The 25,288-nt window shown below is 41.0% G+C and overlaps 2 protein-coding genes across 24 annotated transcripts in view; one reads left to right on the top strand and one right to left on the bottom strand.

Annotated features, from left to right (window-relative positions):
* Positions 1–11,033, bottom strand: part of dock7 (dedicator of cytokinesis 7) — a 71,596-nt gene extending 60,563 nt beyond the window's left edge. For all 22 annotated transcript variants that reach the window (XM_052073286.1, XM_052073285.1, XM_052073284.1 and 19 more), the window contains exons 1-14: positions 10,865–11,033; positions 7,757–7,856; positions 5,923–6,098; positions 5,056–5,124; positions 4,825–4,954; positions 4,452–4,664; positions 3,840–3,925; positions 3,685–3,751; positions 3,246–3,395; positions 3,068–3,148; positions 2,723–2,885; positions 2,225–2,367; positions 2,033–2,126; positions 1,722–1,884 (exon numbers count right to left, since the gene is read on the bottom strand). In XM_052073286.1, coding sequence (XP_051929246.1) covers positions 1,722–1,884; positions 2,033–2,126; positions 2,225–2,367; positions 2,723–2,885; positions 3,068–3,148; positions 3,246–3,395; positions 3,685–3,751; positions 3,840–3,925; positions 4,452–4,664; positions 4,825–4,954; positions 5,056–5,124; positions 5,923–6,098; positions 7,757–7,856; positions 10,865–10,902 — 1,673 coding nt within the window. In that variant the 5' untranslated portion in view covers positions 10,903–11,033. The remainder of the gene's footprint in view (positions 1–1,721; positions 1,885–2,032; positions 2,127–2,224; positions 2,368–2,722; positions 2,886–3,067; positions 3,149–3,245; positions 3,396–3,684; positions 3,752–3,839; positions 3,926–4,451; positions 4,665–4,824; positions 4,955–5,055; positions 5,125–5,922; positions 6,099–7,756; positions 7,857–10,864) is intronic.
* Positions 11,034–12,338: 1,305 nt separating this feature from the next.
* On the top strand, positions 12,339–24,531 carry atg4c (autophagy related 4C, cysteine peptidase). Of its 2 annotated transcripts, XM_052073446.1 has the most exons (10): positions 12,339–12,700; positions 13,121–13,204; positions 14,999–15,229; positions 16,801–17,143; positions 17,428–17,498; positions 19,178–19,380; positions 19,588–19,666; positions 22,345–22,421; positions 23,238–23,357; positions 23,775–24,531. In XM_052073446.1, exons 1-10 carry the CDS (start codon positions 12,616–12,618, stop codon positions 23,940–23,942), a joined length of 1,461 nt encoding a protein of 486 aa, XP_051929406.1. In that variant the 5' UTR covers positions 12,339–12,615; the 3' UTR covers positions 23,943–24,531. The 2 variants fall into 2 exon arrangements, with proteins under 2 accessions (XP_051929406.1, XP_051929407.1); XM_052073447.1 differs by lacking the exon at positions 14,999–15,229.
* The last annotated feature ends 757 nt before the right edge of the window (positions 24,532–25,288 follow it).

Genomic DNA, 25,288 nt, shown 5'->3' on the forward strand with positions numbered 1-25,288 from the left:
AAGATGTTTGTTGGGTTTTTTTTCTCCTTCTTCTTTCTTCTTTCTACATACATTCTTGCTGCTGGAGGCTGTAAATTTCCCCAGTGTGGGACGAATAAATGATATATTATCTTATCTTACCACCGGACCATAACTGAAGTAGCTTATCTCAAGAAGTCCTATCAGTGGCTAGAGAGGGCTGGCCTGAAGGACAGCACAGAGGCACTCATCCTGGCTGCTCGGGAGCAGGCCCTGAGCACCAGAGCCATTGAGGCCCAGATATATCACACCAGACAAGACCCACGGTGTAGGTTGTGCAAAGAGGCACCTGAGACGATCCAACACATAACTGCAGAGTGTCAGATGCTGGCAGGGAAAGCCTACATGGAACGTCATAACCAGGTGGCTGGCATAGTCTACCGAAACATCTGTGCGGAGTATGGACTGGAAACCCCAAGGTCAAAATGGGAAACACCTCCAAAGGTGGTGGAGAATGACACAGCGAAGATGCCTGTGGGACTTCCAGATCCAGACTGACAAGATGGTAATGGCGAACCAACCAGATATCGTGATCATAGATAAAGGGCAAAGGAAACCCGTTGTAGTAGATGTAGCGGTCCCAAGTGATGGAAACATCAGAAAGAAGGAACACGAGAAACTCGAGAAATACCAAGGGCTCAGAGAGGAGCTGGAGAGAGCCTGGAAGGTAAAGGTGACAGTCCTGCCTGTGGTGGTCGGAGCACTCGGGACAGTGACCCCCAAACTAGACGAGTGGTTGCAACAGATCCCGGGAACAACATCGGACATCTCAGTCCAGAAATGTGCAGTGCTGGGAACAGCAAGGATACTGTGCAGAACCCTCAAGCTTCCTGGCCTCTGGTAGAGGATCCGAGCTGAATGAGGGACGGACACCACCCGAGGGGTGAGATGAGGATTTTTGTACACACACGTTCATTTATCCTGAGTTTCTGGTAAAATATATCATCCGGGGAAAATAAAATAGCATGGCAGGCCTTGATGATCGTGAAAACAATAAACATCCCATACACAGTCCTCACTGAGTACATACTGGGTACACACAGGCACGCACACACACACACAAACACAAACAAAGGGTCCGTATTAAAGCATCATGTCTCTTAAAGATTATCCAGAGTGTACAATAATACAATGACACAATAATATGCAAGATGGGCACCTATGTGTATGTCCAACCGCCATGCAATTGGGACAAGTTGGATCAAACCACATTGCTTTCATGCAGTTGCTGGCTTCCCCTAACCTCCTGCAGCAAACTCGGGAATGTTTGTATGCCTCTTCCCCGAACATTTCCAATTACATCTCTTCACACTTCATTTTGCGCTTGTGTTGCTCTCCCTAATTTCCCATGCTGACAACCTTGTGCAAAACATGCTATTATACACAGCGGTCGCCAACTTTTTGCCACCCTATTAAAGTGAACATGCAAATTGGCGGCCCTTGGGATTTTAATAAAAGATTGTGGACTTAGTATATCACATGCAACACGTCCGCCAACACACAATCTATGAAAAGGAACAGAATTTAGCGCTCACTATCAGTGATCTTAGTAAATCAGGCCCAAAGTATTATAGGGCCAATCAACATTGCTCCGCATTGAGGCTTTCTTTGCCCCATCTGTACCATCCCTACACTTCCAGTCACACATTAGACAAGAACGTTTTGAGACAACAGATAAAAATAAAAGGAAAATCATCTTGTACCTGTATGTAGTGTTTGGCACATATACATCCCTGGCAGGAAACTCCAAGATGTCCCTGGTGGGGCGCACTCTACTGTCTGGGTAAGGTTTAACTTGTAAGAGGTCAGGTGTCAGGCAATAGTGGGGGTTCTCTGGAGCTGGAGAAATGTCCAATTTCAACTGGGCTGCAGGGAAAGTTAAAAATGGCAATGAGAGTGAATTTGATGAATGACACTTGACGGCATTAGAAACGAAAATAAGAAATACTGTCAGTAAATCAACCAGCTCCCCACATTTTTTTCTTAAATGTCAAAGGTGTATATATGTTTATACCTGTTATGGGTCTCAGTCTCCTCAACACTGAAGAAGGTCTTCTCATATCAGCAAGAAACTTGTATAAGTCCTCATCACTCAGCCTATCACCCTCCTAAAATAAACAAAACAACAAATGTAGGAGCGCTTTGGAAATGCTGCCTTTGCTCTATTTCAGATCACATTTGTGTGTCTGGCTGTGGGTACGCAGACCTGTTTGAAGAAGTTGGTGATGGTTAAGGTGGCAGGTCTAAAACCAGTCAGACTACATGATTCATCTCCACTGGTGGTTCTTTCCAAAGACCGCCTTCCCATGATGCTTGAGTTCCGTCGTTCTGACCATGAGCCCTTTCTCTCTGCACAAAATAGAGTCAAAATGGTAGTAACGGGAGCAAGGAGAGCACAGACCTCTGCAAAAGCTAATACAAAAATTACAACTTGGCATGCTTAGTCTCTGAATCCAGAACAGTGTACACTCACAAGGGTTTCTAAAATGTGTGTCATTAGCGAGCAGTAATTGCATCACAATCATTTGGTTTTGTATGAACCTGCGACACGGTAGTTAAATTAGTCTTGAGATAAATCCCATATTTTCACAGCATGATAAAATACAGTATCTTCTAGCAACACCATTCCACTGTGATATGATGCAAACACTGGACATTTACGCAAAGCTGTATTAATAGAGTTAAAAAGCAAGATAAAAAAGACCTGAAAGGCTCATCTCCAGCTCCGTATCTCTCTCGAGACTGCCGGCGCTGTTGACAATATTCATTAAGTGGATGGCAGTCCAAGCAAAGGGCATGCGGTACCGGCCAAGGCGTTGACAAAATTGCTCAGACTGAATACGGAGTTTCTCCAATTTTTCTTTATTCTGCAACAAGAGAAACAACATGTCAACAAACAACAACTTTCCTAAAGTTTCTTTTGTTTCTGTAACCATGCACTTACAGTTCATTCTGTTATAATAAAGCATGTACATTTAGTATTATATACACTATTGTATACTATTAAAATTGCATGGCAAAAGAACACCCATTCTCATATTATATGTACCTTGTTAGCGTCAGATTCTTTAAAAACCATATAAGGTTCTGCACATTCCCCAATATCTCCTTGCTGTAGGACCTTCTCCAACTGAAGAAAAAACAATTTTAGTGAAGCAAGGAGATGATCACAGAATTGCTAAGATTTACAATTGTGCAGCAGTCGAGTGTAGTGTTAAGTGGCTGACCTTTATGACCAGAAAGACATCCTGAGAGGGGTAGGTGATTGAGAATATGGCAGAGCGTGCTAAAGTGGAAATGGCTGAGGTTTGAATGTGTGGACGCAACATTGCCTTCGTCTGCTCGGAATTCAGGTCAAAGAAAAAATTCTCTGATATCTGTTCAGAATATACAAATCAGTAAAGAAAACATGAAAAGATGTAACTTTTGTTACTTTAAATGCCCCCTTTTCCAACAAGCATTAAATTATTTCAAGTAAAAAGTCTATTCAACAATGTAACTGCTTCCCTCTACTGGTTTTATTTACTACCTCACGAGTAATCAGTTCAAGTATGGAGTTTACAGACATTCCTGTAGGCCCTAAACTTGGCCTTGCCAAATTTAATCACATTTCAGGCCTAATTGTTCATCTCTCTTATGAAAAAATATCATCTTCCATCTACTTACCTTTTTCTTTTCCTTGACATCATATAAAGCCAAGCTAGCGAATATGGGCTCAATTTCGATTTCAAATCTACAATGGGAGACACCAAAAAAAAAAAAATCAAATCAGAAAAATCAGCATTAAATAAGTATTTTTTTTTTTATGTTCCTCCACATACTTCAGGGACAAGCACTTGACAAGTAACCTCTGGCCAAAGTGTTCTTTTGGAACGTCAGGCACACAATGCCTCTCGATGGGGTCCTCCTACAGAAGAGTGTATAAACACAACATTATGGACAATAATCATCTTTGGGAAAAAAAAATCCTAAACCTACCCCGTACCGTACAAACAAATTAGAATATGTCCAGTATTTGTTGTTTGGACCCATTATATTATAATATACAGTACTGTATTTAGGATAGCAGAATAGTTAAACTGTTGAGGGTCATACAGACGCAATGAAAATTCACAAAACTAACCAAGTCAACATATTCATGAATATGCAATTTGTGTCATTGGTCATTCATAAACACTCAGACACTGCTGCTGACACTCCAGCTAATAGTCTAGTAGCCCACTATAAAATGGTACGATCCCGTTATCTCACATGCCCCCTCACAACCAGGTAAATCTCCTCCATGTGGGTATAATACAAAATCATATAATATTTTGACTTTTCATGAACTGTATCAAAGCGTGTGTGCACAGCAGAGCCCAGGGCAAAATCTATTCATGATAAAATAGTGCTGAAGGGGAGATGCTACTGCGAGGAGGTATGTTATGCGAGACCTCATCAAGGGCTGGATGCAGAGCAAAGAGTTCCCGGTGGCGGTTGGTCTTGCGTTGATCTTCATTGTGTCTGTCAATCTCTTCATTGGGGGCACGATCAAGGAGATGCGGGAGGAGAGAGTCAGGGAGGGAATTCTTCAAGTCAAAGATGCTGCAAGCCCAGCTACCCCGAGGGGTGTCATCAATCGACATCGACCGTCGTTTAAGGTCATCCTACAAAACAAAGACTATTTATGAATGCTAATGTCACCGGTGCAGTTTGTGGGTGAGAATAATGCCCACAGATCCTGCACTTCAAATCTTGCAATAAACCACATTTTGTAAACTGGAACTTGAAATAAACTACAGCGTAAAGGCCCATATTGTAACCTACCTGGTCATCCTGGTAACCACTGCTGTCCGGTAATTCATCAGCCTCAAACACTTGTTTGGGCAACCCCTTCTGGCGCTCCTTCTGCTTATCCAACGAATTAGGGTTAAAACCTGTGCCAAGTTTGTGGTATCTGAAAGCAATGTGACATTTAGTTCAAACATATTTGAACGACTTGATTTATGTCGTGTTTATTTGAAATCAAATGCATACTTTTACAGAAAGAAGTCTTACTTTCTGTTGACTATTGCCCAGTCCTCTGTGTAAGATCTGACACAGTCTCTCACATGAGGGTCAGTGTCCCTGGAAGCAACCAAATATAGTACATAATTTTAAATATAAACATTGTCATTTATAAATCCAATAAATTATGTGTTCTGTTGTTTATGGTGTATTGTTATAGTGATATAAAATGGCCAACATCGTGATAGAAGATTTTCTTCCATGTTACCCAGCACCAGTTTGCAGCGGTCTGATACGGTTTCCATTTCAACAGACTGCTTGAACAGTGCTCAGAGATGTTTCAAACTCATGACATTTTTATAAATCCTAATCCTGTTTTAAACTTTTCCACAAAAGTATCTCAGACCTGTGTATTCCACGGACTTCATGATGCTATTTGCGTCTTAAGCAGGCTGCTGAGTCGATCACAGAGCAGGTGCATTTATACTGAGAGTGATGACTCTCCTGCTTTAAACTTCTCCACAAATTTATCCCGGACCTGCCTGGTATGCTGCCTTAGTATTGATCATTACATACAGGTGGACTCTATTTATCACCAGTTTTTTAGGTCATCATTGGATCATTCAGAAAATTTCAGGGATCTTCTGGAGTGAGTTGGCTGTACTGAAAGTATTATCGCACACCCCACTTTTCAGTTTTTTTAGTTCTTAAAAAAAGGGTAAAATATCATTCCACTTTAAAATAGTGTTGATTCATCACCAAATATATATATATATATATATATATATATATATATATATATATATATACATATATCTTTATGTTTGAAGCCTGAAACGCGCAAAAGGTCAAAAAGTTCAAGGGGGCCTTTGTTTTGGTTTTTTTTGCATAATGTCCAGTTCATTGGGAAAACCTTACCCTTCCTCTGGGATGGCTTGTACTACTGTTCGACATTCCCTGGGTGTGTAGATGACTTCTATGTCATCTGGGGGAAACTCTATCAAATCTCTAAGGGGTCCTGACTCCACAATTGGAGGGTGAGTGATGAGGTACTCCTCGAAATCCACTGGCTCGACTGCCTCTGTAAGTGGAACCTGGAGAGTTACCAAAGGGAAACAGGCAATCAATTAGTTGAGGATAGTCAACCATACAACTCATGACAAGTTGAGTTTCGTGAACAGCAATATTTGAGGTCCCTTTTTTATAATGAATGCTCATGAAACAATCCCCAGCAAAAAATTCCAAAAGAGAAAAAAAATCTCTGTTATCTTTTCTTCTGTTTTAAGAAATATGATCTGGAAATTCCAGTACAGGCTACTGTTCAAAAATGTTGATTTTGTTTTTTCCCCCTGTGAAGACATCTGTGAAGATTAAATAGTATGTCAAAGTTAGAAAGTTAGCTCGATTCTGAAATGACATTTTTTTTGGTTTTGCTTTATTGTTTGCAGTCGATGTTTCACTTCACATTTGCATTAATCTTTGTTGTGGGTAAATTTGATGTAGTTTTTTTTAGTTCAATGTGATCCTGAAACACACTTCTCACTGTGTTGTGTTCAGTTCTATTCTTAAGATAGTAAACTATACTTAACTATTCGAATTGATTGTTACCGACATAACAGCCACCCATCCATTCTCGGAACCGCTCACTCAAGAGGGGCACATGTGTGTTGGAGCCTCACATCATATTAAAAAAAAAAGATAAAGTTGAAAAATATATATAAAGATCAAAAAACGCTGCCCATTGTTATCATTGGCCAGATTTACTTACAAACTGGAAAATAAACAGTGTCTGCTAAATTGAATAAACCATCTGTTTCCATCTTGTGAGTGAGACTGCGAGGGCCTGCGAGTTTCTCACATAGTTTTGCTTAAACAATCACATTTTAAATACAAACCCAATTCCAATGAAGTTGGGAGATTATGTTAAACAAATAAGAACAAAATACAATGATTTTTGAATCATGTTCAACCGAGATTTAACTGAAAACACTGCAAAGACATCATATGTAGTGCTCAAAATGATGAACTATTATTTTTAGCATATAATCAACTTAGAATTTCATGGCTGCAACATGTTCCAAAAATTCTAGGGACGGCTGCAGAAAAGTTGAGGAATGCTCATCAAACACCTGTTACACATCCCAAAGGTGAACAGGCTACCTGGAAATAGGTGGGTGCCCAAATTAGGTATAAAAGGAGCTTCCCTGAATTGCTCAGTCATTCGCAAGCATGTTGAACACAATTTCCCAACTTCATTAAAATTGGATTTGTGTAAGCTAAGATATCTTGCCACAAACTCCACCTTGGATGTGGGAAAATAGAAGAAGAAACATCTTTTCATATCAGATGCCGATAATGAATAAATACAAACCTGTACTTCATATAACTACAGATGAGAAGACATCTATTTCGTGTTAGAGTTACTGCACACATTCAGCAATTGAAAATACATTGAGTGGAGCCATAAATCATATCACTGACCAAAGCATAGCCCCATTCACACATTTTTCATATTTCCACATTACAAATAACGAATGTGTGCATGGAAGATCTAAATTAGCAAAACAGCAGTATTTTCAGCTAACCATTTTTTAAAACTAAAACAATACAACTCTTAAAAAACCGACACTTACAAACGAGCATTCGGGCTGGTGACAGCAAACAAGCGGCATGTAATGCCTCTAAGTAATGGGTGGGTTTTTTTGTATGGTTTTTGTTTGTTTTTTTTTTTAAAGAAGTTAAGCTTACGCACTGTGTTACTTGTTATGGTCCCAGCATTGAGGTTCTTGAAGAGTTGCGGTGAGCCCCCATACTGACCCGCTATTTGCTTCCTGACCTCTGCTGCCACAGTCCTGCAAAGCAAAGAAGCTTGATCAATTTCGGTCAGTCAATATAACAGTTATGTCTTTAATATGTTCTTGTTGACTCCAAAACGGTTATGCTTCTGAAGGGAGATAGTACCTCTGCTCAGTCATGCGTAATTGCTCACTATTCCTCCAAGTGTCCCGATAAATTTTGAAGAAGTGAAAACACAAAGGGGGGGTCTTGGTTTCCAGTATACTTAGGTTGGTCATTTACATTTATAGTACCATTATTATTATTTTGATCTGTCCAACCACCTCAACAGTGATTGGTTCCTGACAAGTACATACTGTATAAGTCTTCGAGAAAAAAAAAAGAAAAAAAACATATACAGTATATATCTGGAGCCAGCTATTTTAAGCAGCATTGACTCACTCAACTCATCTATACCACAGTTTGACAAAGACGAGCATGTCAGAGTAAACCATGAGAACATATGGTAGTTTATTCCGTGCAACTCAATGTAGTCATATGAACACATGAGTATTCGCCTGCAGTAAACAAACGTGATTCCAACTCAAAGTATGAAGAGAATGTAAACTAAAAGTGACACTTTCAGTAAATAACCAACAGAAACATAAATTCAGCAACTGGAAAAAAAATCAATAAAAGGAGTCAAATTGACCATTTACAGACAAACAGTATATGTACGAGTGCAATCATACCTCCGGACCACAAAATCTGGAAGCATACCCAAAATGTTTATTCAGTCAGGGACCAAACGCAACATCTGAGGGTTGTTAATCGCAAGCTGTAATTTATGCCAAGCCTTTTTTAAAGATGCAAGTTAGAATGAAACTGAGTTGAAAGTTGAAAGATGCCAACTGTGTCTGACTTTATTGCCATAAAGAACACGCTCCTATGTGGTGTGATGTTTCAACTACATGTACTGTATACCCATTTTATTTTTTTTAAACATGAAAAGAAGCTTCGGTTGATCAAGGTTTCTATCCAATTCCCAATTTTATGAGATGACGTGGAAAATTGCCCCAAAATGATTTTATGTATCAAATGTATTTTAGCACTTTTGGTTCCTGTAAATCACGGGTGTCATACTCAAGGCTCTGAGGCCAGATCCGGCCCACCACATCATCTGCCCCCCCGAAGGGAAATCATGTACGCCAACTTTCTTGCAAATTTTCTTCACTGTTAAACGCATTGCGATATGAGTTATTGCAAGCATTTTTTGTCACCAATCCCTTTAAAATAAACTTTTACAGTGTTCTGATTCCAACACTCAACTGAACTTTATACATACAAATGGAAGGTTATTTCCAGTTAATGAGATCTTGGACCTGTGCAAGTTAAAGAATCATTTGCACCCTGCCACACCTCCAGCTAATGAACCCTTCCCTACTGCCGAATGAATGGAGACATTGTCATTCCAAGGGATGCCACTACCATTATGAAAGCGAAGCTTTGTTACAATGTATCAAACTTCACAACAACTTTGGATTGATCCAATGATCGTTCCCTCAGGGTACAAACCATTCTGGGCTTACAGATCTATTTATATTTACCACACAGGAACCCAGACTTGTTGAGGTCAAAAAGAATTCTTTAGGTGTTATGTTTCAGGGCAGTTTTGAACCAGAAAAATAATTATTGTTTTGGTAATTTATTTATGATGATGCATTTTGGAAACATAATATTTCGTATGTAAATTCACAGATGCCATAATACAGGCCTATTGTTGCGTGTGTGCTGGACCAAATGATTATCCTCCTCCAGCAAAGTATATGTTTACTGTGACCAGCGGAGACACATTACTCAGAAATTCATATTTGCATCCAACTGCTCTACGCAAGGTATTAAAAGTACGTATTTGGATAACACTAGGGGGACAAATATCTGGTGCGTGGTGAAAGAAGAATGTAAATTACTGCATAACTATACTGTATGTACACTTCAATCAAACTACAACACTATATACAACAACGAAGACAAAACATGTTTATTATATTTTGTTGAATCAGAACTCGTGACCGTATAGGCAATCACTCAATCAATCTCAGTTTCAAAAGGAGCCTTTTAACCGACAGTTCAATTAATTAAAGCCGTGTCTCCCACGACAGGCAGCTTTCTACTAATCCATGGTATATTAAATATCATAACCAGATTTTGATAATAATAACACGACAACACAGAAGAACTATTATATATTATTTCTGTGACTATTTTCTTTCCCGGACTATCTCCTCCTACAGAATAATTTTGTCAATCAATTAGGAGTGATCCAGAAACCCATATTCACTCTCAAAACCAAAGTCACAAACTATCAAATAAAATAATCACCAAAGACAAAAATGATGAATGGAGACATTGTCCAAACAGTTCATATTGGCTAATACCTTTTCAATCACATTAAGTTTGGAATAGAGGATTGACAGACAGGGATTCTGCATCATGCTTGTAGAATTCTAGATAGATAGGCAGATAGATAGGCCATTCGGGGTGGTGGAATCAGACAGCAGAGAGCCTTTTGTTAAAAGAGATTATTCAGATCAATTTGAGGGGCTGGGATGAGATCGTTTGCTATTGTGTAGAGATGTATCCCTACACCTCCTGTAACGCATCTATTTGCCGCCTGTCCTCCTTGCAGTATGTTTGACGAGAGCCGTCACATTTGTAGCAATGACAACAGTGTCAAGCTGATCAATGTAAGCTACAAGACAGTTAGCTGTTCAAACTAACGGTTTTCGTGTTCATGTCATATATCACAGATCGTGTCAAGCATGCCATGTGTTCGATCACTTTGCATTCGCTTCAGTGCACCCCCTGTCTCTCATATTTTAAGAATTCATTCGGCTGTCTCTCTGGGTGGGTCTGAGCATCTTTGACGATACGGCTAACAAGCTAGCGAAGAGCGGCGGGGCTATGCTGCCGTCTGGGCCTCTTTCCATTGGGTTGCCTCGGCGGTGGTCTGTGGGTGACTGTCTTGAAATCTTCAAACTGTTAAGTTTGTCTTGAAAGAGTCCGTTTCGGACACGTCGTTTACCTGCTTATCTTCTGGGCGAAGGCGCGGCGTTCAGCCATGGCAGTGGCCGCTCGATGTGCTTGAACGAAATTCCCAGACAGGCAACCAGCGAATTCCACTCACTCCACAGCCACCGGGAAAACGGGAAAACTAGAGAATGGGAGCTTCACGTCTTACCGTAATGGTTGTAATTGTGTGCAAAAGAACACACCCACGCAAAAATAACTGGCTTGCTTGACTTTTTGTTCAGATGTATTTCTATTGAAGAAAATAATTTTGCTCCACGCTGGAAAATATCTTATTTTCCAATTTTCAGACCTGTTGACGTGCACTTTGTATTTTGAAAGTCTGGCATTTCTTCTGAACTGAAAAATAACCCCTCAATCTACAGTAATAATAATAATAATAATAATAATAATAATAATAATAATAATAATAATAATAATAATAATAATACATTTTATTTATAAGTACTTTCTCTTTTGCAAAAAAACTTTAAATCGTTACATACACGTTTTTCATTCAATTGTAAGACATTGTACTTGGAGTATATTTAAATTTCTACTATCAACGTTTAGATGTATGTAAGATTAGTTTCGAAGTGAAATATGAATAAAAATGATCAAATGGGAATATACTTCAACGGGACGTGTATATTTATTCTTAGTATTCGACTTATGACGTTGTTATTCAATTTCTGCAATTTATCATGAGATATGTTGATCGAGCAAAGACTAAACTACAGTGTCAGAAAAAAATATCTAACACATCTCTAGGTTAAATAAAAGGCAAATAAAGTAAAGAAACAATAAATGTGTTTTTATTTTCGAAAAGTACGCGTAATGCAATTTTTCTTGTTATGTCATTTTGCTTTGTTACTTTGCAGTGCCATTATTTTTTCATTTCTTTTTCAGTTGCTGCCATTAATTGGACTGGTGAGCATTGCGCCTTCATTGTGGAAACGTTTCGCCAAAGAAAAAGAATCTGTCACTGCAACACAACGGGCGTCCCGTTTGCACTTCTATCTTGGTAGACATGATCCCGTACCAGCTCGAATCGAAACGCAATCTTGTTATGGGCTACCAACTTGAAAGCTACTGGATTTGCATTGAAACGAAAATCAACTGGCCGACCTCGCATTGCCATAACTCCACCTAATTTTTAAAAGATAATGCAACATTGGCATTATATCTACTTTTCGAAAATAAAAAAAAGTGTGTTTCTTTACTTTATTTGCCTTTTATATAACCTACTAATGTGTCAAATAATTTTGCCTGCCCCTGTATTTTTAGAGTAAAGGAAGACGATTACAACTGTCAGTGTACCGTGGTGAGTATTTTATTGATGCGTTGAGTTTAAACACATGTGTTTTGTTGCAGAAAATGGCAAAAACAAGTGCTTTGGAAGAATTTGATCACCGCCTACCAGGGTAAGCGGTACTTCAAATCGAGCCTCCACAGACTGCCGTTGTCTTTTGTTTGGTTGAAACATCGCGAGATCAGATGGCTGCCTGGACATAAACATTGTCGTTTGTCAAATGATGTGTTTAACTGCAAGCCAGGAAGACATGAATCCCTCTTTCATTATTTAGTCGCCAGAATGTGGCTTTACCACGAGCAGTTTTTTGAGTAAAAACATGCCTTCAAGGAATTAAGGTAATTTCTCAGTGTAAACGTGTGAGTTAGGGTAGTGCAAGTTTGTATCGTTGGATCAAAACACTTTCACACACTAAACACGTCTATTTGAGATATTGGAATGGGTTACATGCCTCTATGGTCCAAATGGAGAATAAAGAGCGCGACGAGGTGGATAAAATGAAGACGAAGTTCTTGTCTATGTGGCACAATGTCAAATACAGTAAGTGAGCTTGCGGCCAAAGCACTCACACACGCACGAACACGCAGAACAGAACTGACTGTTTCATCAAAATTGATGAGATTTTCTCAGGAGCTACAACTCTTCATTCTAATGTGCTGAAACTGATTTGCCCTGTGACGGCATATTTTCTTAACTGATTAAATATTTGCTGTCACTGTATATCTTTTACGTGCAGTGGTGCAATAGTGTTTTTTTAATAACTGGAAGTAGAGACAAACAGACTACAGTAGTGCTCTGCAGTTGCGTAAATTTCGACACTGATCCAAAGCACAATGCGTGTTGAACAGTAAGTGTGACACTAGACTCGTGTCTACTGTTAGAAATGTGAGAACCTTTTCCCCCCTGACTGAAAAATACTACATTGTGATACAATGTCTATTTTTAAAATACATATTGTAGGTTGGGCTCTGAAGTCAAAGACCTCGTTCAGCCGAAATTCCCCTGTGCTTCTTCTGGGAAAGTGTTATCATTTTAAGGCTGAAGGTATGTTGGACAGCTTCTGAACATTTTTCTTCTCTAGTTTGCCATTCTTGCTTTGTAGGGTTGGCACCAGATGCTCATGTTTCTTTGTTATTTCAACATCTGTGGATGAGTGTTCTTCATAGCTAAATTTAGAATGGCTTCATATCATTTGCCACAGCGCATTGCAGCAACTGAGAATGTCCTCAGATGGCCTGCCATTGCACATTGTATCTACTTCTACTGCGTGTAGGATCAATCGTTGCAGGTCAAGTGTATAGAACCTTCAGATCAGGGATGGGCAGCTTAAAAGATGGAGAGGGCCACAATTCTTAATCCGGGCTGGGGGTCCGGGGGGCGGGGTGCAATAATTAGGAATGGAACGACAGAAGCAATATAATGAATATCACAGTATCTTGAAACAGCACGCGATTAAATATTTTTTTTCTGCATTCTATTTGGTAATGTGTATAAACATTATGAATGCAAGGCAACTAGTTTTAAGCTGATCCAGAATCAAAATAATATGCAGATGAATAAGGCAAGGCTTACAATGTTAATATCATGCAAAGGTTTGATTTTATTTTTCCCAAGTTATGATCATGAAATAAATATATATCAATGCGTGGCTAAATGTCCACATAAATTTCGGTGAGAATCTCTCAGTTTTTGTACATTATGCCACCGTAATGGATGGATTGCAAACCGTTGTACAGTACACGGCTTGGCTTTTTTTCCCCTCTCTTTCATAGGAAGTTTATGAAACCTGGCAGGGTTAGGAGCGGCATATAAATTATGACAAAAATTGACGACACCATACGACATTTTTATAGCACAATAGACTGTGTGTATGTGTGTGTGTGTGTGTATATGTATATATACATATACACACACACTTTTTTCCACAATATATATATATATATATACACACCGTATAATTTTTTTCCACAGCATTTCAGCATTCACATGCAATTTCTCCAGAAATTGTCTGATCTAGTTGGATGGTTTATGGTTGTAATTTTCAGTGGTGTACAGCTGTACTGCATTGACACGCGCCACACTTAATTCATTGAGTTACAAAATATTTTTTGACACAGCTCTCATTATAATGAAGTGATGTTGTGTTCAGTAAGATAAAGGGTTACTGCAATATGTTGTTTGTTTGCACTTAATAATAATTATTATACATTATAATAAACATTAATTGGTTTGACAGTCATGGGATCATTTCCCACTTGGTGACGATGTGGGTGTGAATGGTTGTTCGTATCTATATGTGCCCTATGCCTGACAAAAGAGTGCCGTCTGTCCTTTGCCTCGAGCCAGCTGGGATAGGCTCCAGCACCCTTTGGGACCCAGTTCAGGATAAGCGGTGCAGGTGGCACGGTGGACGACTGGTTAGCACGTCCGCCTCACAGTGCAGAGGGGCCGATTTCGATTCCAGGCCCCGGCCTTCTTGTGTGGAGTTTGCATGTTCTTACCCGTGCCTGTGCGGCTTTTCTCCAGGTACTCTGGTTTCCTCCTAAACTTCAAAAATATCCATCGTAGATTGATTGAACACTCAAAATATCCCCAAGGTGTGATTGTGAGCATGTATGGTTGTTCGTCTCTGTGTGCCCTGCGATTGGCTGACAAACAGTTCAGGGTGTACCACGGCTAGTGCCCGTAGATACCTGGGATAGGCTCCAGCATGCCCAAAACCCTGGTGAGGGTAGGCGGATTGGAAGATGAATGGATGGATGGTCCTACAGTTAAATTCAGCAGATAATTCTATGTAAGAGAGGGTGTGGTTACCATACTTAACCTTGTTTTCCCCAGATGATGACAGTGTTTCAGAAGCCCGCTTGCAAGCATCGGATAAGGATTCTGTCATGGGAAATATAGAGGATTTCCGGAGGGATTTTGGATCTCGTATATGGCTAACATATCGAGAAGCGCTTTCCCCTCTGCCTGGCTCTGTTCTAACGTCCGACTGTGGCTGGGGTTGCATGCTGCGGGCTGGACAGATGATGTTGGCTCAAGCACTTATTCTGCACTTCTTGGGCAGAGGTGAGTGGTTTTATCATCCATCCTTGCCTTTCCTGACACCTTTAATAGTTTTCCTTGCTGGAAACTGGAATTACTGGTTGTAGTAAATCACTTTATTTAAAGCTTCAGAAAAATCTAGAAGTTTAAAAAATTATAAAACAGTACAGTACAACTTCATTCAGGGGTGGATAGTAATGAGCTATAATTTACTCTGGTGGTTCACACGTGAAGGTCTTATCTGTCCACTGACATTAATTGGATTGAAGACACTAAACTACGGTACTGGTGTGAATGTGAGTGTCAACGTTTTGTTTGTATTCCTGTCTCAATTCTGTTTTTGAATAGTGACCCAGGATCTTCAGGGAGCGACTCGGTCCCTCATTCAAAGTCAGTTAGACTCCTTTCTCCTGTGAGCCTAAACGGTGTTTCGAATGTATGGATTCAAAATGCATTTCCTGTGTGGAGCTTGCATATTCCCTGCGTGCCTGTGTTTTTTTTTTCCTCCGAGGACTCAGGTTTCCTTCCACATTCGAAAAACATAAGTGGTAGGTTGATTGAACGCTCTAAATTGCTCTTGGGGTGTGAATGTGAGCGCGAACGATTGTTTGTGTCTGTGTACTCTGCGATTGGCTGGCCACCAATTCAGAGTGTACCCCCGAAGACCGCTAGGATAAGCTCCAACATGCCTGCAACCGTCATTAGGATAAGCGGATCAGAAGATGGATGAATTGACAGATTTGAGCCACTATTTTTCTTTAGGTTTCCCCACTTAGAAGCAGAAAGCTTTCCACTTGCTCTTTGACTGAATTCTTTATTGCTTTGTCTGATCTATTGACTATGAAGTGCCCTCGACTTTATGAGTCCTCATAACGAGATGGCATGCCATTTTAATGCGGTCATTTCGAAAACAATATTTAAAACGGGCTCTTCTGTGGATTGTAAAATATGCCGTCAATGAAATATTTCTCAGTAAAATGACTAACGGCCATTTAAGGATATTTATTGATCAATTTCACTTTGATTCTCTTTGGATCAAGGTCATGTTGTTAATGCTTCAAATTTGACTCTTCTCCTTTATAACCCAGGACAATTCAATTTTCTCCATTTTCATCTCCCATCCTGTTTGTAAGGAGAAGATGCAATTAAAGTGAAACAGTGTGTAATTCAAATCTATAATTAAATCCCTTTTTTGGTTTTCGAGAGCACTCAACGTTCAAAGTTCTGAAAGACTATACTGTATTTTTAATGGTGAAGTATAAAACTGGAAATTTAAGAATCAGGAAGCACGCTGAGAGGTCTGGTCAAATTATTACCTCTCATTACTTCCCATAATTAATACCTATGTAGCAAACCAAAGGAAGGAAGACCGTGACTTTTATTTTATGCATTTTCAAATTTGACTTAGTTAGTTACTTATGACGTAATTCACGATAGAACCAAAGCATATCAATTGCAAACTCCATACATAAACAAAATAATAATGGCAATATGAAGCAACATTTGTGGGGAGAAAAAAAAGAGTAGCATTTGCCTTTATAAGATAATCGAACAAATAAACCTCCACATGATTGAATTTCACGATTACCTTTAAGACTGGACCTGGTCAGAGGCGCTCCAGCTCCAGTGTTTAGACGCTGAGACACGGACCACCGCTGCAGCCAAGCGCCTGGTGGAATCCCTGGAGTCCTCTCTACAGGGCACCCTCAACAGGCCGTCCAATCCTGAATCATCAGCCAGAGTTCCGACTCAAGCTCCAGGGCCAGCAGAGGAGGCAGATGCCCATTTAAAAGAAATGTACCACAGGACACTGATTTCATGGTTTGGAGACAACCCTTCCGCCCAGCTGGGTCTGCACAGACTGGTGCATTTAGGTCTGACATTGGGGAAACAGGCGGGGGACTGGTATGGACCCGCTGCTGTAGCGCACATTCTAAAGTAAGTAGATGCACAGTAAAGGGGGAAAAATCATTGTTGAATGTGCACATTTTTAGAAAATGGTTGCAAAATAAATGGACATGATAATTTTACCTATTGTTTAAAAGGCTAACTCTGCAGTAGTTGTCGTTACTTTACTGTTGAAGAGACTTGTTTAATAGTGAATAATAGCAACAGATATTCATATCCATCCTGAAGACCAACTGCTAAGATAACAGCTAACTGTTAGATTTTACATGTAAACTTTTGAGCATTGCTCGCTCTCTCTGCATCTCCCATTTTAGGAAAGCTATGGATGAAGTGAAGGACCCTGCTTTAACCAGTGTAACCGCTTATGTCTCCCAGGACTGTACAGGTATGACAAATGGTCGTGCTTTTGATCAAATACAATGGGCACTTTGCCAAACTGTGTGCTACTTTTCACACTGTATCCACTTGCTTTCAGAGACTGTAAAGTCGCTGCACTTTGTCAGTCTCGTTCTACATTACCCGTTTCTCGAAAGTCTCTCTTAAACCAAAACAGAATAGACAACAAACACTTCATACAATTTATCTCGATATACTGTGTCAACATCTGTGGCCTTAAAATGGCAGTCATGGCCAGTTTAATACTATTTGAGAGGTAGCCTATTCATCAAACAATACAATTATTATTGTGGCTTTACTTTGTAGTATATTATTGCATACTGGGAGGTTGTTGTTTTTTATTCCTGTAATATTTTGCAGCTACAAGCACAAATTAAAAGGAATACTTTTCAGTATGATGAAGTACAGGGCGGCCCGGTAGTCCAGTGGTCGGCTTCATAGTGCAGAGGTACCGGGTTCGATTCCAGCTCCGGCCTCCTTGTGTGGAGTTTGCATGTTCTCCCTGGGCCTGTGTGGGTTTTCTCCGGATGCTCCGGTTTCCTCCCACATTCCAAAAACATGTGTGGCAGGCTAATTGAACACTCTAAATTGTCCCTAGGTGTTAGTGTGTGTGCGTATGGTTGTTCGTTTCTGTGTGCCCTGCAATTGGCTGGCTACCGATTCAGGGTGTCCCCCGCCTAGTGCCCGAAGACAGCTGGGATAGGCTCCAGCACCTCCCGCGACCCTAGTGAGGATCAAGCGGCTCGGAAGATGAATGAATGAATGATGAAGTACTGGCCAGTTCTTGAATTGTTGTTGAATTTCTTAGTACCGGTACTCATTATCAAACATTTTTGAAACAGGTCTTGTACTCTAATTAGGCAGGTGGTACTGTATCTCAAATTAGGCAGGTGGAAGTACGTACATAATGACGATGATGTGGCCAGGCGCTGTATGTTGTGTGATTAAATGTGTGACTTACAGTATATCACGTCTGAAATTACTAAATGAGATATCCTTTATTTGTCCCACACTGGGGAAATTTACAGCCTCCAGCAGCAAGAATGTAGGTAGAAAGAAGAAAAAAAGAAAAACAACAAACACCGTTCAATTAAGTGCAATATTAACACAAAATGGATAAATCTCAGTGCTATTTACAATTGTCTTTCACATCATTTCATTATTATTATGATTATTATTGTTGTTACTGTATTTTTATTCAGCAGCCTGACAGCAGTCGGTCGGAACGAGCGTCGGTATCTCTCCTTCTTGCAGCGCGGGTGTAACAGTCTCTGGCTGAAGGAGCTACCAAGTGCTGTCAGGGCGGGCTGGAGGGTGTGGGAGGGACTGGCCATCATAGCTTTTAGCTTAGTTAGCATCCTTCTGTTGCCCACCTCCTCCAGAGTGTCAAGGGAGCAACCCAGGACAGAACTGGCCTTCCTGACCAGTCGCTCCAGTCTCTTTCTGTCCCGGGCTGAGATGCTGCCTGACCAGCAGACAATGCCATAATGGATGGCCGAGGCCACCACCGAGTTATAGAAAGTCTTAAGGAGCGACCCCTGAATCCCAAAAGACCTCAGTTTCCTGAGTAGGAAGAGTTGGCTCTGTCCTTTCCTAATCAGGGTGTCCGTGTTTGTAGAACAGAAAGATAGTTACAACTGTAAAGCTATTCTTATTTGTCCACTCCAGTGTACAGCGCTGATGTGATTGATAGCCACAGGGAAAGCAAAGATGAGCAGCCATCAGCTGGTACGTCAGATGACCTGTACCCTCCACAAAACAACCCATCGGTGTCTGCGCTCACCCTGCCAGACAGTCATGCTGTTATCATTCTCATCCCTGTGCGACTGGGAGGAGATCAGACCAACCCTGAGTACTTTAACTTTGCAAAGGTGAGGTATACATATATTTTCATACTGTAACTTTTCAGTTTTCAGCTCGCGATTGGGTATGATATAAAGAGTAGAGCTGCTACACGCAGGAGTCAAATTAAACTGTCAAAGATGACCTGTAATAAAATTGACAGTGCTTGCACTGTTAATTAAGCATGATGAACAAAAGCAACTGCAACACCTGTGGGGTTTTTTTTCATTACGTAGAGAATACTAAGTCTGGAGTACTGCATCGGCATCATCGGAGGGAAGCCCAAACAGGCCTGCTACTTTGTAGGATTTCAAGGTGAGTCTTTGCGCAATGTAAAAGAAAGGCTGAGAGCTAGCGAGTTTGGTATGAATAGCAGGTTATTTTGCATAGTGTACCTTTTCTTACACGAGAGGATAAAGCAAGTTAATATATTCTTGTTAGCACATGGAAAACACAGAGAGGAAGCAAATGAAGCCGGGGTTCCTTTATTCTCTCTGACCCATCAAAGGCTCGGCCATTTATCACAAGTAAACCTCCCAAGTTGTGTGAAGTCATTGATTTCCGTAAGAGGCATGCATTAAATTTCTTCCAGGCTCCAAAGCGAGCCACTCTTCATCACCTTCAGGAGCTGGGAGGAACCTTTTGTTGTACATCTTGGCAGTCAATATTGACGCATTTACATTTTAACAATGTGATATATGGGGTGGAATGATGACTAAATGACAAGCAATACATTCTTTCTGCCAGAACACAGCTCACCTCAGCATTCATCAGATGCAAATGCTCAAATATAATTGCGTGTTTGTAAAAGGAATCCTCACGCCCAGCAAACGCCCACAAATGCACAAAATTAAATGGAAACCTTTTTTTTGTGTGTGTGAGTATTAAGAATGTGCTTGTAGAGCTGCATCTGATTATGCAGAATTGAACCCCCCTTTGGTAGATATTAAAAAGCAGTAACTTTGTGGGACTTCAACCATGTCTCTCTGTCGTCCTCCCTTTCAACCTTCACGCAATATGTAAACTGTGCCACTCGAGACAATAATATTTTGGACTGAAACCCATCTCAGGCCATAACAGCCCAAAGACATTGACTGAGAAGGACAAGTACTGGGCAGATGGACTGAACCGTTTTTTCAACCGTTTCGACCAGTCGTCTGTCCCTTCCCCCAACCACCAACTGCAACCACTCTCACTGAGGACTTCTTCTCCTCCCCCTCCTCTTTCGACCAGCTCTCATCAACCCAGTCTGTCACCTAGTTCCTGCCTGTCCGTCACAACAGAGCAGGTGAGGAACCAACTGAGGAAGATGAATGTGAGGAAGGCAGCAGGTCCGGACAAGATCAGTTCCCGGCTCCTCAGGACCTGCTCTGACCAGCTGTGTGACATTGTCCAGCACATGTTCAACCTGAGCCTGAAGCTGGGCAGAGCTCCACAGCTGTGGAAAACTTCGTGCCTGGTCCCAGTGCCCAAGACCCCCCACCCTAAGGAGCTGAACAGCTACAGACCGGTGGCGCTGACGTCTCACCTGATGAAGACGCTGGAGAGACTCGTCCTCGCCCACCTTCGACCGCTGGTGAGCCCGGCACTGGACCCGCTGCAGTTTGCCTATCAGCCTGGCATCAGCGTGGAAGACGCCATTATCTACCTCCTCCCCTCAGTGCTGCCACACTTGGAGAAGGCTGGGAGCACTGTGAGAATCATGTTCTTTGATTTCTCCAGTGCCTTCAACACCATCCAGTCCAACTTACTGGGAGACAAACTGCAGAACGCCGGAGTGGACCACCATCTCACAGCATGGATCATAGACTACCTCACAAATCGGCCGCAGTACGTGAGGTTGCAGAGCTGTGAGTCAGACAGGCTTCTCTGCAGCACTGGAGCGCCGCAGGGGACTGTTCTTGCTCCATTCCTGTGCATCCTCTACACCTCGGACTTCAGACATGCCTCTCCAAACTGCCACCTTCAGAAGTTCTCCGATGACTCTGCGATTGTTGGCCTCATTACAGAGGGGGACAATCGGGAGTACAGGGGACTGACGAAGGACTTTGTGGACTGGTGCCAGCAGAATCTCCTCCAGATCAACCCTAGGAAAACTAAGGAGTTGGTTGTGGATTTCTGCAGGAAAAAGTCCTCACCAGCACCGATGAACATCCAGGGTATGGACATAGAGAGGGTGACCTCCTACAAGTACCTTGGTGTTCTTCTGAACGGCAAACTGGACTGGTCTACAAACACAGACACCCTGATTAGGAAAGGACAGAGCCGACTCTTCCTACTCAGGAAACTGAGGTCTTTTGGGGTTCAGGGGTTGCTCCTTAAGACTTTCTACAAGTCGGTGGTGGCCTCGGCCATTCATTATGGCATTGTCTACTGGTAAGGCAGCATCTCAGCCCGGGACAGAATGAGACTGGAGCGACTGGTCAGGAAGGCCAGTTCTGTCCTGGGCTGCTCCCTTGACACTCTGGAGGAGGCGGGCAACAGAAGGATGCTAACTCAGCTAAAAGCTATGATGGACAGTCCCTCCCACCCCCTCCAGCCCGCCCTGACAGCACTTGGTAGCTCCTTCAGCCAGAGACTGTTACACCCGCGCTGCAAGAAGGAGAGATACCGACGCTCGTTCCTATCGACTGCTGTCAGGCTGCTGAATAAAAATAACAACAATAATAATCATAATAATAATGAAATGATGTGAAAGACAATTGTAAATAGCACTGAGATTTATCCATTTTGTATTTATATTGCACTTAATTGAACGGTGTTTGTTGTTTTTTTTCTTCTTTCTACCTACATTCTTGCTGCTGGAGGCTGTAAATTTCCCCAGTGTGGGACAAATAAAGGATATCTCATCTTTTCTTTTCTTAACTTATATTTGACGCAACAGTACAGCATGCAGGTGACTTTGAGGAACCCTCCATTGAAATTGGGGGGAGGCTCATTTTTGTAATGATCCAATGTTTTCAAATAACTTGTCTCATGTTTTGTCCTTGCAGATGACAGCTTGATTTACATGGACCCTCATTACTGTCAGTCTTTTGTGGATGTCAGCACCAGCGATTTCCCTCTCCAGGTAATGAGGAAACTTCACAAGGGAGCTGTCTAAAAGTGGTAGTAATGGGAATGTAATCATTCCTGTTAGTACTGAATGTTATGAATCTTAAAGCAGCCCATCCGTCAATATGATGGCGAGCAATCTGCTAATTTTCATTCACTCGCCACTTCATTAGGTACACTTGTCCAATTCAAAGAGATGAAGAGCAAAAAGTATATTTACAAAAGATGCGCCTTGACAAACAGAGGTTTGTTATGACTGAGTTGATACATTATTTACCTACATGAAAGAAGCATTGTGACATTCGCTTTGTTATTAACTTTATTATTATGGAAGTGCTGCGGAGGAAGCTGTAGGACAGGCTTCAGCTTACCCACGACCCAAATGAGGATAAGCGGTCCAAAAAATGGATGGACGGATATATTTCAGACTTCACGAGAGCGTTAGCCTGTTCAAAACCCTGTTGAATTTGAATCTAATAGAGATGTTAAGTGTCAACCAAAATTAAGGATGGCGGTCTTTGTAAAGGAACTATTTAGATCCTGCTTTGCATATTGGATCTCATTACATTGTAAATACATAATGTTGTGACCTCTGAGATAACGTGTTACTCACATATGCAAAGCCAACACTGCGAGGGGATGCATCCATACAAGATTAGCACACATCTTCATATATAAACTTCGCCGTATGCAGTTTTTTTATGGTGTCCAGTCATCTAAAATATAACAACACAGCATTTTTTGAAGGGGCTTTAAATAGGTTGACACTGTGACAGGAGATAACGAAGACTTCATCACACATTTACTTGTTGTGCTCTATTCTTTTGTGTAGTCCTATCATTGTCCTTCACCAAAGAAGATGCCTTTCACGAAGATGGATCCAAGCTGTACCATAGGATTCTACTCCAGAAGTGTCCAAGACTATGAGAAAATCAGCCAAGAGCTGTCTCAGGTGAAAATTAATTCAACAATTTCAGAAATATTACATTGTCGTCCCTAAATATGAATGTTATTTTCGCCATTCACATAGTCATTCACAACTTGCCCACTAGATGTCAGCATTAAGCCATTTATTATATTTAGTTTCCCACCTCTGGCTCTCCTGTTGGTCAATAAATGAGCTTCAAATCTGTCCCCATATTAATTCTATGATGTTTACTCTTTAGCATAGTTACCCCCCCCCCCCGCCCCCTCAAAAAAGAAGTTTCCAGATATTGGTAAAGAAACTTCAGAATGATCAAAAATGGCAGAACCAACCAAAAAGCTACTTCACAAGGACATAGAAACAAAAACAATCTTGGTGGGCGGAAACGTGAGCAGTATTTTGTAACTTGAACGCCTGTAAAACATCGACCTGTTGTGGTTTCAGGTGCTTCAGCCATCAGCAAGCGACAAATACCCAGCGTTCACTATTGTGCAAGGTCATGGCAGAGATTACGACCTGTCAGCCAGCCTGACCCCAGAAAAGAGAGAATGGCCCTTCATCCGTGACCCGAGGAGGACAATCACCACCGCTGGGGGCTTTGTACTACTTTGATAGAACGGTTTTGTCTGAGATGGATGTGACATTGAACTTTTTAGAACTGGACCCTCCCTGGAAACAGTCTTTTCACTGATTGGTGAACAGCTGGATTGCAAGTGTTAACTAGGTAAAATACTTGAGTTTGGCCTAGGACATTTTTAGCACTCTGCTGAATTATCCAATCTATTTTTATACTAAACAGCAGAAGTAGTTGACGTGTGCAATTGTTTCATACTTTTATTTGACCCAGCAGACATTTCAGTTGAACAGTGAACATGTTCAGTACCTCCACAGTGCCACCCATATGGAAAATAAAGAAATTTAAATTTCTGCAATCCCGCTCGCATTTTGCATGATTTGTATTGGACTTGACGGATATCACAAAAAAATTATTTGAGTTATGTCTATGAACGCTTCTAAGCCCGCTCCAACAACAATTGATCAAATGGGATGCACGTTTTAGCCCATGTAAAAACAATCCTTTACTTTCGTGTCACACCGGATGGAGCCTTCTATCATGTTGCATTTGCATGTTCTACATTTGTATTACATTTGGAATGAAACTGGAAATATTAAATAAATAACTTTTTGAAACCCTGTGAAAGTGACCAGTGTTTAGAGTTTGTCATGGGCGGTACTCACTAATCATTGAAAGAATGAAAAGGGGGTGACGGGCCGGAGTGGGTTCTGAAGTTGAAAGGTATCTTGTAGTGTGGCTGAAGTGGAGCACCAATGATGTCACACATCTCAAAAGATGATAATAGGCACTGGAGAAGTATGTTTTTTGGTTTAGTTTCGTTTTTTTTTTGCATTGTACATTTTGAATTATTTTTTAATTGAATTTCTTTTGGAATATTAATAAGACTGTTTTTTCATGTCAGTGCATGCTAAGAAAAAATGTCTCCTTACAAAATCTAGGTGCATTTTTAAGTATGCTGCATAATTTAATTATGAATAATAAAAAATAGCAGATAATCCTGTTTCATAAGTTTATGCAAAACAGCTACTTAGTATATTAACAAAACTTTCCACCAAAAGTTAGAAAGTATAATCTTTGCAACATTTTAACAATACTCGCTGGAAGGTCAAATGTTTTGAATGGCAGTAAATCGGCCTCCTGCTGGGGTGTGAATACCTGAAGAAATTCTGCTTGAGTAAACATCGTTTCCTTCACTTTCCTCGCTTGCCAACCTGCAGCGATTTGCTAAAATGCATTCAATCTCTTTCGCAACGAGTCAAATGCAGGAGATTAAAACTAATCGTATGTGCTAACCATCTCTCCAGGCCATTAACCAGGCACCGGAAAATATGTGACCCAGTGACACTGACGGCAACTGTGTTCTGTTTTGGAGGAAAAGAAA

The sequence above is a fragment of the Hippocampus zosterae genome, chromosome 8, assembly GCF_025434085.1.
Source record: "Hippocampus zosterae strain Florida chromosome 8, ASM2543408v3, whole genome shotgun sequence".
NCBI lineage: Eukaryota > Metazoa > Chordata > Actinopteri > Syngnathiformes > Syngnathidae > Hippocampus > Hippocampus zosterae.

Coding starts and splice junctions, on each gene's coding strand:
- atg4c (XM_052073446.1), top strand. CDS start 12,616: ATGGTCCAAATGGAGAATAAAGAGCGCGACGAGGTGGATAAAATGAAG. Junction 13,205..14,998: donor TTATCATTTTAAGGCTGAAG/GTATGTTGGACA, acceptor TGTTTTCCCCAG/ATGATGACAGTGTTTCAGAA. Junction 15,230..16,800: donor TCTGCACTTCTTGGGCAGAG/GTGAGTGGTTTT, acceptor ATTACCTTTAAG/ACTGGACCTGGTCAGAGGCG.